Consider the following 14,423-nt stretch of genomic DNA (forward strand, 5'->3'; position numbering starts at 1 on the left):
ATCGCAGTGGATCGTAGAGATTATTTGCAATAATATTAGCTGATTGTATTACAAAATTGAAATCCCACATCGCTATCCCTGAACATTAGATGGAAACACGTTTAGAATTTGGACCAGTCTGCTTGTGCGGTGTCAATGATCTGGCCTCAGCAAGCATGAAAAAACGAATTGGATCATATGTTCAAAGCTTTTCCAAACATGGGCCCCTAAAATATGTTTGGCTCAGGGCCCCCAAAACCCTCAAGACGTTGCTCCCATGCACCATGCCAATAGCACAAACGATCCAGCCATAGATGACCAGCCACTGAATCTGCAGGTTCTTACTCTCTCTGGTTGTCTCTGTTTCTCCCACTCTGTTTATATATATTGCAGGGTACAGCATCTTTTTTTTTATCTCTCTATGTGGATTCTGCAGCCCCCTTTTTTCTCCCCACTATCTCCGGGACCTCCCTTCTGTATATCTCTGACTCTTCTCTTTCTTATATATCTACTTTGGTATACTGCACTATAATCTCTCACAGCTCACCCGCTCTCCTTTTCAGTATATCTCATGTCTTTATACCCCTCTTTGTCTTTCTCTCTGTTTATCATTCTCTGGGTATCTCTCCATGTATCTCTCCTTCTTTGAATTAACTTTGGCCACAGTCTGCAGTTGTTGACTTGATGCCTGATGTCGTCATTGTGTCTGGGTGTCTGACAGGGTGTGTTTGTTTCCGGATAGACGAGTGAGTCCGGGTGACTTGTCTTATCTTGGATAGAAGATGGCCGACTGTTAAGGAGCTCCCACCGGGACCTTTCCGGGCTAGGGATCACTGTTCCTCAAAAATCCCCTAAAAAGCCCACCCCCATCGAGCCACCGACCATCCGGAGCCAAGGGCTACGGAGGCAGCGATCTTGTGGTGCTGCACAACTGGTAGATGCTGGTGGTCGGAGTCCTGGTCGATGCTGGTGGTCGGAGTCCTGGTAGATGCTGATGGTCGGAGTCCTGCTAGGCGCCTGAACGACGCGACAAGGAGCGGATTAGAGACTGCGCAGCAGAGAGGGAGGCCAGGGAGAGCCTACCGACTGGGTGCCTGTAGACGGCTGCCCTATTGTCCCTGTGTGGCCTTTCACATCCAGAAGGGAATGAGATTTGAGTCCTGAACGACGAACAGGGCGACACAGAAAGTGTCATGGACGGGGACCGTGCAGCAACAAGGGGAGTGGAAGAAGAGTAGTGTAGGCGAGCGAGGCACAGTCTCTGATGGCTGCAGGCAAAGGGACTGCCATGTGTTTAGGTCCACCATCTGTCTGAAAATGGATCATTGCATACTTCCATCATACACTGTCCATGGTACACTTCCTGTATACACTGTTGCCTGTGTATATCATAATGCTATGCTATATAATTTCATTATGCTATTTCTAAATTCTTTGCACTCACTTCCCGCCAATACTCTTTGTGCTCACGTCCTGCCAATATTGGCAGATTATATATACGCTGTTAGTTTAAATTGCACATCTCTCGTATATACCATTGTAACGTTTTCTTTTTGTGTTTAAACGCATGCATTTGTTTAAATCTTATATGCAATTCATGTACTCTGAAGTCCTTATGTAATTCAACTGGTTCTATTGTAAAGCATTCTGACACCTTCGGGTAAAGTAAGCGCTATATAAAAATGCACAACTAAATAAATAAATAAATATTTGGCTGTTGGCCTTTCCGGTTGTGTCCTCTGCATGCTCCCGGCCAGGGAGCCCCGCCTCTCTTTGATGTAAAGTTGAATGAATACCTATTCGTCAGTCACAGGAGGGCCCCAAAGTCCTTCCCCCTCCTGTGAGTTTGGGGTTGTTTTTCACCAGAAGAAGAAATAGCGTGCTTTCTTTTTCCAGACAATTGTTTCTACTTAAGAGCCGGTGCCTTATTTGAGGTTGTTTGTGGAGCGAGCTGGGTTTAAAATGGCCTTTCTGTCTTTGTTTACTTTAATTATGTATCAGGGGTCTTTAAAGCAGCTCTAGAACACATTTTAAAGTTGTTTCTTCCTATATTTACTGTTTAAAGTATGTAGTAAAAAGGTGAAAAAATACCAGCTGTAGGCAATATTCCAATTTTTTGTACCAGCAGGAGACAGCAGGATTTTTCGGGCCACGCTATTGATGATGGTCAATTACTACCACTGAGAACTTCATACCGTAACAAGATTTGAATAAGATTACTTGTTTGAAAAATACACGTGCAAAATTAACGGATATTAATAGATGAAACTCCTCTAAGAATACTAGTGCACTTAATATTTTGATTCATGCGATGCCTTTGAACGTTTTAATGAGGAGATTCACCTTAAAATTACTTAAGCCCTGATGACCTCTTTTAAGACGAAACGCGTTGGCTGAATTAAATATTGCAACAAAGAGTGATCTGATTTATGCAAGAAAGCTGCAAGTCTTTCATTTGAAAAAATCGAATGACTTTTCATGAAGAAAACTTGACTTGAATTACAATAAAGAAGATTGGATCTGAATCATGAACTATCTGCCTAATGACGTCTTTTCGTTTTGAGGATTTAATTCTAATATAGATTTTATTGTCATTTAATTGTGTTGTTCCTTCTCCTTGATTGAGTACTAATCATATTGGTATAAAACGAGCCAGGTGGAAACCCTACTTGCCACTGCCCCTGCTGCAACTGAGGAGGGTAAGAATCAGTGAGTTTGGGGAGTGGTCCCATTGAAATCATTAGGGATTTAACATTTATTCTGGCGAGGAAAGTTGCCATTTTGGGTGATCCCATTCTAGTGGATGGGATTCATTTTGCTTGTGTGGCTTGTGAAGGTGAGTTCAAGCCACCCAATGCTGGAGTGAGTTGAGAGGTGTAATTCACTTACTCTTGTTGTATTCTTATGAAGCTCACAGAAGAACTATGTGGAGACTGGTGAAGAACTCTGGTCTTCGGAACACCAAACCGGCAATGCTCTATACTTTAACAAAGGCCTCAGAGCAAGTGATGCTACACACAGGTTGCTTCCTCTACAAAGCATAGTGATTGCATGGGAAAAATCCAATTGCAACACAAATCATGTAAAGACACATATGCACCGGCACTACATACCTCCATTATCCTAACACATCGTTTCAGAAGGGGCAAACTGCAAATGGCCCAGAGAATCCTCGCCTAAATCTTCAGCACGGTATGAACACTAGAGCACTTGAACAAAATACATCTAACCACCACACTTGGCACACCTTTTGCCTAAACAATGAAATAAAATCCACAAACCACACTCACTTTCAGTTGGCAGGGAATGGCTCTCTTATGCACCAATCTACACCCTTAGTTTTATTCTAGAGTTATTTATATATTTTTAATCTCAACCTCCCCTCAATATCCGAGACTAATCACTGTTTTGCATCACTAACGGATCAGCTTGCACATTTCATGAAAACGCTTGGTATTACTTTCAGATATTGTGCTCTATGACACTTTGGTTTGAATATTCCTTTCCTTTCCATCATTATTCAGCACATGTTGGAGGCTTACCTTCAAGTCTCTGTAAAGTCTGACACCATTTATTTAGTCTTTCTTTTATCTCTATGCCCCTTTCACTGTACAGGAGGGTGAGGTAGAAGGCATTTCTTCAGGCTGAATGGTATGAGGCCCTCCATTGGCTCCTTTCTGCTCTGATGCAGAAGCTAATCAGCTGCGGTAGCTGCCGGAGAGCTATGTTCAGACCCTGGTGGCTCAAAGTCTGCCCCAAGTCCAAAAGGAAGATCTTCCTGGAGTAATTCTGAAGTAATTCTATGACTTCAGCTGGGCTATTCCTGCAATTACCCGGTGAAGAGATCCTAAACCATTTTGAAGTATGTGTATAGGGTGAAATAGGTCCTCTGCTGGGCTGCCCTTCTTCACCTCTGGGTGCCCAGTGGACTCTGCCCATTTGTTTCTCTCTTCTTCTACTGTCCCCTGCTGTCCCTGAATGTCCGTGTGTGTCTGTGAGTGCAGGGGTCTGCATGTGAAAGTGCAGGATTAGCAGTGTGCCTGTGTAGCTACAGGGAAAAGGTTGTCTGGATCAGAATAGAGTAAGATGCACCTGTGTGAGTGGCGGGTGAGCCATGTATTGTGTGAGTGCAGTGTGAAGGTAGTGTCTGGATGAATGCGGTATGGCAGTGCCACTGTGTGAGAGGAAGTGTGAGGGTTTGAGTGAGTATAGAATGAGTTGCACATCTGTGAATGCAGGGTACGTTTACAATGCCTGTGTGAGTGAAGGATGTGTGATTAGTGCATCTGTGTTACCTAAGTGAGTGCGGGGTGAGCAGTGTGTTTGTAAAAATGCAGGGTGAACTGTGTTTATGCATGTTTGTGCATTGAAGAGTGCAGGCGAGGTTTTGGTATATATGAGAACTGTGTGAGCTGTGTTTGTGTGAGTGCATGGTGAACGTTGTACCAGTGTGAGTGCAAGGTGAGGGAGTGTCTGGATGAGTGCAGTATGAGTGGTGTGCCTATGCAAGTGCAGGGTAAGGAGTGTGTCTGTATAAACACAGGATGAGTGGTGTGACTGTATGAACAGGGGTAGGGGTCCGTTTGTGTATGAGCATGGAGTAGGTTGTGGCTGTGTGATTGCATGGTGAGCAGTGTGCCTGTGTGAGTGAAGGGATAAGCGTTGTACATCTATGAAAGTACGGTGAGAGTTGTGCTTATGTGCATGCTGGGATGCAAAACACACACACTCACATGCAAATCCCCCAACATACCACTGCCCCCCAACTCAGGAGGGGATCACCAAGGACTGCTCTGCTGCCCCTTGGACTGCACAAAGAGAAGCTGCACCGTCAGGTAGACTGCACCTGCTGCACCTTGGGCTAGCGAAGAGAAGGCTGTGCCTGTAGCTTCTGGCTCAGGGAAAAGTCATGCGACAGGCCAAAAGAGTGACTAAAGAGAACAGTGGCACTGAACCCCCCCGGAACCTGCACAAGGGTCAGAACTGATGTAGACCACATCGGCAAGTTAGAAGCCACTAAGAAATTTTCACTACCTGCTGCCGCTGGGCATCCCAAGAGACCAATCCTTAGCAGTCAATAGTTGCATATAAGTCAGCCAGACCCAGGAGTGTCCTCTGAGTCCAGATTGGTCGCCCAAATATCGCTAGAACCACTGTGCACGGAGACCGATAGCACAGCCACATCTGGCCTTCTACAGTCTCAAAGAGGACTTCGAGGGACTGTGAGTTCTGTGGCCAAATTCCCCCCACCTAACTTGTGGACTGAGGAATAACTGCAAAGGCACCCCTTTCGACTGCACAACACCCACAGCATCCTTGAGCATCTTTTCTCTCCTGCATCCACAGAATCAGGACCACTCCATGGAAAACACACTGGTGGCCAAGTAACTGTCCAGATCTACCCCATTGATCCATCAGACTTTCTCCCTGTCGGATTTGATCACCCAAGCCAGGCCGAAGTAGTAGTAGAACTAACTTTTACAAACTCTTCAAAAGTTTACAAACTTTACGGTTGCCAATGCTTGTTTGGTGGTTGGATTACAAATTAAGATTTATTTAAAAATCTGTATCTCCGGAACCCTCCACTTAATTTTGCTTATCTTGGACTCCAAAAATTCAGAAAAATATAATCTATATTTATAAATTGGTGTCATATTTCTTTTGTGTTGTGTGGCTGGTTGGAGGTGTTAAATGCTTTACACCAGTTCCCTTGTTCAAGCCTTGCTGCTTGAAGCCATAGCAACCTAGGGTTGAGCTTAAGGTTGTACAAATTAGCCTGACTGGACCCAAGACAGTTTTTGCAAGTGTATTCCATGATAAGGCCGCACATCCATACCATATAATACACCCAAATCCTCAAGATCGCCCTCTAACAAAGCATGTCACCAGATGGAGGCTGAGGGTCAGCCTCCCCATATTGGCACATTGTATTGCTGGGATTGTCTCAGCGCTTTTGAGGTAGGCCCTCCAGGGATGTAGCAAGGGTGCCACAAAGCCATTTGGCCCTAATGAAAGCAAGGGCAATGCAACCTCCTTCCCTTACACCCCCCCCCCCCCCCAACCCGGCACGGATGCACAGTAAATCCAGCCATAAATGAGATGCAGAGAGACTTCTCACACCCCTGGGCGTTGGTGGCACTGCACCTGCAGCACTACTGATGCATACACCGCAGGGACACACTCCTGTGTCATATTCCGCTTCAGTCCGTGAAGTTGGTGCCACCACGGGATGAGGCTGGTACCCGCAGCTGAACCAAATACTTAGTGGGTAGACTAGTTTCTAATGTACCTGACAGCAAAATTTAGAATCAGAATAGGATTTCTATAAATCGATATTATTTTACTTCAGTCAGAGATGTTGCTCGAAAGTGTGTCTCCTGGTGTAGGTTTCCATTGAGCTATTGACATTTTTTCAGGGGTCCCCATTCTAATATGGAGCAATGGGCCTTTCACCCCGATAATGTGGTTTGCACCATTGACATTCTTGAGGATGGAATTATGCGTCAGGAGAGGGCCAAATTACACGGCAGGGTTGAGCAAATTATGCGGCAAGAAATGGCAAATTATGCGGATCATGCAGCACATTTTGTTAGTAGTATTACTCCATTATTTTGCACATTTGACACTTGTTAACACCGTCTGGGCATAGGGTGCACCTAATTAGTACCAATTTAATACACAAATATAGCAATAAGCAACAGAAAGATGACCAGTAAACCTTCGCTTCCACTGTGTGGCAACATGGGCTGCTGCGCTTCTATTAACTTTTGAACCGTTTGAGCTAGAAACAAACTTGTTTTGTTAAAATCTGCAGTTTATGGAGCAGATAGGGATTATGTGGCAAACCTATAATTATGCGAAAATCACCACACCAGCACAATTGCATAATTCCAATGGCCCTGTTAATAATACTAGCCCAAATATTTCCAATGACTCCCTTTCGATTACCAGTGGGGACGCGGTGAGGGTTGGTGCAGGCCCAGGACCACTCTCTCAGTCTCGCATCTTATCATGTTGCTGGTCCTGTCCTGCACTGGGCCTAGAGGCCCATTCTGTCTAATCGGTGTGGTGTGGTCCAGTGTGTCAAAGGAAGCCAAGCCATCCAGGCAGGAGCAGCCCTGATGTCTCACCCTCCCAGCAAATGGACAGCCGCTCGCTGTTTCCCTCCCTCCTTCTCCATCCATCCTCCTCTTCCTCACATTCTTCATTCCAGTCTTCTGCCCAGTTTACTCCCCCGTATCACTGCCTGAAGCCAGCTCCAGAACCACAACAAAACACAATGAACAAAGAACATGTCAAAAACCATCTGGTAGGGCAGGGACAGCTTTTCGGTTTATCTCAACATCTGCAATGCCCTGCAGCCCTCCCCCCCCCCCACCACAGACTTACTGTTTGCCCCTCCTATCAACATGTTTCTATAAAGGAACCTGCGTGCTTTGGGCACAGAGCTTTGGAGTTGAGGAGCAGCAGAACCTACACTCTTCATGACTGTAGGAGACATCACAACCTCAGAGATAAACTACTGGGGCATAAAGCCAACACGCAACCAACAGAGCTCCGCAACTGCAACATAAGACAACCTGCAACCCTCATTACAGTCAGCGGAGGCAAAGCTGTCCACGATTCCACGATTCCAACCACTTGGATCAAACCCTTAACTGCAAGGACCGAAAACCGGTTGCAATACCCAATCACCAGGACTGACGACAACGAATAATCTCAGCCACCAACACTACAGACAATTAGACACCACCAATCACCTCTGCTGAAGGAAAGTCAAATAATTCAACCACCTGGATCACCAGCAGCCCACATTCACTGGGAGCCAAAACAATCTAGAATTCCTAAAGATGATCTGCAAATCCCCACCCCCTGGACCAAGCAACAGTTAATAGCCTCGACGTGCTGTGACCAAAAACAATCCACAACTCTGGGACCACAGGAAACATGGACCCTCAATGGAATGTGGTGGCAGTAATAAAAAAAACTCTCATGAAACTATCACCACGAAAATCTGTGTAACCCCAATGTCTGGGGCCAACAATAAAAAACTCCCAAACATCATCGGAGTCAAGAACAGGACCCCACAACTGGTTGCTTGTTGGTCTTTAATAAAGGTTCCTTAGAAGGATGTTTATCGAGTGAAAAACACTACAACCTCCTGCTCGTGGTCACCAGATAGAACTTTATCGTCTTCAGTGAGTGAACATCAGTTCTCCTTCTCGCTTGTTGATGCCCACAGGATATTCCCTGGATGCGTCGTATCCGACTGAGGTACCTCTCCTCGCTTGTTGGCACTTCGCAAAGATTCCTTTGGAGTCTACTTAGAACTTATAAACATTCCAGCACCCACTTGCTTTCTTGTTGCCACTTAAACTAGCCTAGGTCAAGTGTGCATTACCAAAGTCACTTGCTTGATGCCACCCACGGGAGATTCCTTGGATCTGTCAATGTCAATGTCAATTGCTCATCTCTGTGCCTATTTTGTTGATTGTTGACACAAATAGTATATTCCTAAGACCGCTCTTGACCCAGTGCATGTCCATCTATTCTCACATGTTGGCACCCAGAGGCGACTCACTGGACTTGGCTAAGTAAACTGCATGCCTCTGCTCACTCGATTCCTTGGAGAGACCGGGAGATAGGTGCACCCAGGTAGTCTGAGATGCCATCAGCTGGGCGCGAGATGATGGGTGTCTCCCTCAGCATAGTGGGTTTGCTGTGTGCTGTAATCGCCTGTGCCCTGCCCATGTGGAAGGTGACTGCCTTCATTGGCAGCAGCATTGTAGTGGCACAGATCATCTGGGAGGGCCTGTGGATGAACTGCATTGTACAGACTAGTGGCCACATGCAGTGCAAGACATATGACTCTATGCTGGCTCTGCCCCAGGACCTGCAGATAGCCCGCGCTCTTACCATCATCTGCATTCTATTGGCCATAGTCGGCCTCTTCGTCAGCATCATCGGGGCCAAATGCACCAAGTGTGTGGACGAGGCGAGTGTCAAGACCCGCATCATGATTTTGGCTGGCATCCTCTTCTTCCTCTCCGGCCTGCTCGGCTTCATCCCCATCTGCTGGTTGGCTGTCCATATCATTAATGACTTCTACAACCCGCTGGTGGCCGAGCCCCTCAAGCGCGAATTGGGTTCTTCACTCTACATCGGCTGGGGTGGCAGCGTTTTGCTGATGCTGGGTGGGGCACTGCTCTCATGCTCTTGTCCAACATTGGGTGACCAGTACCAGCAGCAGAAGGGACACTCACCTCCACCTGCCCCCACCACAGCGGAGCCAGCGGGCCTCAACAGGCAGGACTATGTGTGACCGCGAATGAGTGAGCAATGAAAACTACCATCAGGGGAGATCAGGACTGCAGAGGGATGAGGCATGGACTGCCAACAGATGATCTAACTTTTGCATGGAGGACACAAGGCAAGGAAAAGGGAAAACACTACATTTCCCAACTTGAACGGAGGAAGGATTTCCATCAGACGTATGCCAAGCGATCATGGAGATAATCCTGTACTGAATGGAGCTTCGCTCCTCACTTTTGGGGTCACCTGATGTGGTCAATGATGTTGCGCTTGGAGTCCTTCTACAATGTTTTTTCTGTATTTCTTTTTGTGTGTACTCCAGTCATGGGACCATTGACACACTACAGCAGATAACAAAATCAACAAGATGGTCTCAACAAATGCCAGGACGGAGATGTTCATTGGCATGGTGAGCCCACAATTGCCATGGCAACTGTGATGGGTCTTCCTTCCTTCCTAGCCCATGTCATAAGGTGCTTTTGTCGCGGGTGTCAGAACCTTATCAAAGCCATGCGCAATAGGCCATAGAGTAACCTTTGTTGAAGCCATTCAGGTAACTTTGTGTGTTTGTTTGGGAGGAGGGGGCTGGTGGGGGGGTGGGGGCAACATTACAACCCCATGCTATTTGAGCAAAACTCTTTGTTATCTACTGAAAGGTGCAACATTTAATCATGTGTAATTTTTAAGCCATTTTCATAAAAATTACAATTTAGCTAAACCTCCTAAAATGGTTTATATGGTTTTCTTTTCCAATTCAGAATTTTTCACCCCCTGAATGATGTTGATAATAAGTTGCAAAAAGCCAGGCTTGTTTATTAACAGATTCTGACGCACCATTTAAAGGCTCAGGGAGCTTGCTCTTTTTGTTAAATAATGCTCTTTTCTACAGTAATTTCCTGTATTGAAAAAAAACCCTGCCGGGGCTAATTTTGTAGAAGATTCTAACACAAGCATCCCTTTGAATAAGAACATTTCACTAGTGGATTGGGGGGGGGGGCTCTCTATGACTACAGTGCATTTTATTTTTCAATGTTATGCCTTTTTAGCTGTGAAATATGATACTGGGCATCTGTTATTAATGAATAATATTCGTTGTCCCTCCCTCCAGAATTTAAAATGGCTGTCGTCATAAAGGTGTATAATAGATTGAATGATGGTCCTCGACTGAGTGCACTCAAGTTGAGCTAACTACAAGAAGTCAGTCTCAAATTATATATTTGAATGATAGTGTCCACCCCATCAGGAGCCATAAACTGTTTTTTGGATGTTAGGAAACGTTTTATGTCTGAATTTATGTATAAGACTTTAACATCAATTTGGAATAATAAATATTTTGCTGTTTAATAGATACGAGTCTTGTTGTATGGTGACTTTTGTCAGAAATATTATTAAGTGCCGAGAATGTTCCTGGACAAAAGGGCCTCCTCTGTTGTGGGCAGTGCCATCTGCAATAGCGCCCTCATCAGAGTACTAGGAGCAATTCCATGTGCCTAAGTCAAAGTGTGTGCCCAAAATAAACTACTGAACGTCCAGCAGGCAAGGAAAGCATCAATAACGATGGCTGAGTTGGTGTCCTTCTTTAGAAATTTGTCATTTTTAGATCTCGCCTGAGACAGCGCTTTAGCGCTGCTCTGGCGAGACTTATAGTAAGCACTTTTGGAAGTGCAAACGAGTGCTTTCAGGCCGCCAACTACAGTGCATGTGCTCCGGGCGCGCGCACCATTTGGCAGCCTGAAAGCACTCGTTGTCTTTCACTTTCGCGGCCGCTCGGCCGCTTTGATGTTTGATCACTTTCACTTTCGCGGCCGCACTTTAACAAGCTCTAAAAGCGTATTTTTTCGGCTACGTTTTAGAGAAGAAAATGTTCTTAAGATTAATTTGTAAAGCCTCAAAATAGTTACATCCCACAAAGAAGTAACTTCTTACACGCAGAATTGTAAATTGTGTTTCTGTTGCTGGTTTGTTGTTCATGAACATGCCTCCGGAAACAAATAGCAAACAATCAAGGGAGTATGTTTGGGAAATATCATTTGTAAGTAATACATGCTTTATAAACACATGAACATGTTTTGTTGGCTGCCATAGCATAGCAGATCTGGCCTGGTCAGAAGTGAGTTTTGATGCATTTAAGGACGTCCCATTACTTCAAGAGTATTCTTACTGTGTTTCACTTCGGATACCAGGCGCCGCCTGTAGTGTGGAAACGCCTCTATCGCGCCGGTAAAACTTATCCAGAAAGAGCGGTCGTGCTTTTTCACACGAAGAGTGAATATTGACGGACGTGTGTAGAGCTAGGTGGCCCCGCCGTGGGAGCGGGTGCACGTCACGGCGCCTGGAATCCCAGCGCTGCACCTTTCATTGCGTGAAGCCGGACAGAAGAGCTCTGTTCCTTGGCGCACATATTTTGTCTAGCTGCAGGGGAAGCTTTGTCCCGGCTGCTCTGACAATAGACTTGAAAGTAAAGCGCGGTGCCCGGGGGTGGGGGCCCGCGCCCATTGTGGCGCACAATGAGCTCGGCTGCCGCATTCCTGGCCCGCTCAGGGCCGGTGGCTTCCACTGACTGACGGCCTCCGTGGCACAGGCGCTGAGCGCGGCCACGGCTTGTGTAGCCGCAGACGAGCGCCGTTTAGAAATGTTTGTTGCATCCGGTGTTTGTCACCGGGAGGCAACAAAACATGGAAACGCACCAGTTTGGAATATGTCAGCAGCGTGCGCATAAGGCAGGCTCGGTAAAAGCGCGCGGACTGGCACAGCACAGGCGCCTTGCGTAACTTGGCTTCTGTGCTGGAAAGGCTTGCGCGAGGTGTTCACACTGGCAGGCAGTCATGCCCCACGGAGTGCTGTCGTGCTTCCCTGAGGTGACTTGTGGAGAATCCACCACTACTTCCAGGGCCCGCAGGGCCTCCCTCGGACCAGAGGGTTCCCTTCAGGTCAGGGACACCTCCGCTGGCGCGACGGCCTATGTGCGTGTCTGACACCAGTTGAGTGTGTTACTGTGGGTCCATGCACTTCAAGGCTCTCCTCGCAGCAGGGCCACTTTGGTCGCTAACCTCTCAAGCATCCTTTGCATTTTCCCTTTTAAAACACACTTGGGAGCAATTCCAAATGATGTAAACTATCAGTGCTAGAGGGATATACAAATATCTGTGACTTTCTATTTTTCTACGGCGAGGCGTCTCCTTAGTGTTATTCTGGCTTCATGCTGCTCCAGAGTCGAGCAAACTTTAGTGTGCAACGCTCCCTGCTGCAACAGAGGGCTGCACTGTTGTCTTTTATGGCCCGATTCACCTTGGAGCAGCAGCATACTGCAGATGGGTTCCCGTTCAACTTGTCATTTTGTTTTGAAGACCCTTGAGGGTGCCTCCATCCCTGCGCGGTGTTCTGCCCGGGATACATTGCACGAGGGGCAGATCCCCGCCCCCTTGCACGTCGCGCCGCGCGCACTGCGCCACCGCAGATTGCTGACAGGCGTCACGTCTGAGCCGCAGAAAGTCTGCAGAGTGAAGAGGGAGACAATGAGGCCTGCCCGCTTTTTAGGTCTCGCCTGAGACAGCGCTTTATTAGGTCTCGCCTGAGACAGCGCTTTAGCGCTGTTCTGGCGAGACTTATAGTAGGCACTTTTGGAAGTGGAAACGAGTGCTTTCAGGCCGCCAACTACAGTGCATGTGCTCCGGGCGCGCGCACCATTTGGCAGCCTGAAAGCATTCGTTTTCTTTCACTTTCGCGGCCGCACGGCCGCCCGCGAAAAGTGCTCACCATTTGCCAGCCTGCATTGCCTCTCTCCCCTACCCCCTCCCTTATCCTCTCTTTTATCACACTCTGTAGTGTTCCAAAGAATGTAAACAGGACCCCGCTTCCCGGAGCCTAATTGAAGTCATGCCGATTTTTAGAGCCACTGCCCTTTCCCTTCCCCTGTATCACTGCACTCGCTCTTCCTGTTTCCACTCACTGCACGCTCCTTTGTCTGTGCACTGCACTCTCTCTTCCTGTTTTCACTCACTGCACGCTTCTTTATCTGTGCACTGCGTTCTCTCTTCCTCTGTTCATTTGTTCACTCGCTGCACTCTCTCTTCCTCTGCTTCACTGCTCTTTCCCTTCCCCTGTATCACTGCGCTGTCTCTTCCTCTTTTCACTCACTGCACGCTCCGTTCTCTGTCACTGCATTCTCTCTTCCTCAGTGCACTGCACTCTACCTTCTTCTGTTCACTCACTGCACTCTCTCTACCCCTGTGCCACGTGCACTCTCTCTTCCTCTTTTCACTCACTGCACACTCCTTTCTCTGTCACTGCGTTCTCTCTTCCTCAGTGCACTGCACTTCTCTGTTCACTCCTTGCACTCTCTCTTCCTATGCGCCACTGCTCTCTGAGCCTCTCTCACTTCCCTTCTACCACTGCACGGTACTCTCGACCTCTCCTCTTGCCCCCAGTGCACCCACCAGCCCCCCAGGACGGACATCCTGTAGAAAGCTCTCTGGTTGCATGGATTAGAGTCAGACGCGGTGGCGTCCAGCAGGGTCGTTGGGGGGTGAGTGAACATTTTTCATGGAGCACTACATAGAGTGCTCACTGTTTGCCGTTTAAAAAATACATTTAACGTCAGAAGTCATTTGATGCGCAAACTTGTAAGGTTTGGTTTAGGGTTCGAAAGCTGGCATCGCATGGCAGTGTTTCCTCCCCCCTCTCTCTCACACGCTCCTAACCCTCCCTTACAGTACGGAAAAGTTCTAACAGACAACAGACAACAGGCGCCCCTAAGATCGAAACCAGACAGAGCCTTCTGCCTTGGTTAATGGCCCATTTGCAAGTGTTACAATTAGAGATAACGCGGGCGCCAGGAGAAAACAATGCCACACATCCTTACGATTTGTAGGTGCTAAGCCGTGTCCTGTTCTGCTTATAACACAGGATACAGTGGGCAGATTGAAGCCTTTAATTAAAAATATATATCACTAGAGCAGTGAACATTTTTCATGGAGCACTACATAGAGTGCTCACTGTTTGCCGTTTAAAAAGTCCATACAAAAGCACTTTGGATTGGAGGCACTTTTGTAACAAAAGGAACACTTCATTGAACTATTAATACAAGGTTTTATATGCCCATCCCATATTTTACACACTATGTGTTCATTTTC

General features: G+C 47.0%; 1 protein-coding gene across 1 annotated transcript; it reads left to right on the forward strand.

Annotated features, from left to right (window-relative positions):
* Positions 1–7,439: 7,439 nt before the first annotated feature.
* Positions 7,440–10,633, forward strand: LOC146811389 (claudin-4-like). The gene has a single exon (XM_085618500.1). It carries the CDS (start codon positions 8,645–8,647, stop codon positions 9,299–9,301), a length of 657 nt encoding a protein of 218 aa, XP_085474626.1. The 5' UTR covers positions 7,440–8,644; the 3' UTR covers positions 9,302–10,633.
* The last annotated feature ends 3,790 nt before the right edge of the window (positions 10,634–14,423 follow it).

The sequence above is a fragment of the Triturus cristatus genome, chromosome 7 (assembly GCF_964204655.1).
Source record: "Triturus cristatus chromosome 7, aTriCri1.1, whole genome shotgun sequence".
Taxonomy (NCBI): Eukaryota; Metazoa; Chordata; class Amphibia; order Caudata; family Salamandridae; genus Triturus; species Triturus cristatus.

Coding starts and splice junctions, on each gene's coding strand:
- LOC146811389 (XM_085618500.1), top strand. CDS start 8,645: ATGCCATCAGCTGGGCGCGAGATGATGGGTGTCTCCCTCAGCATAGTG.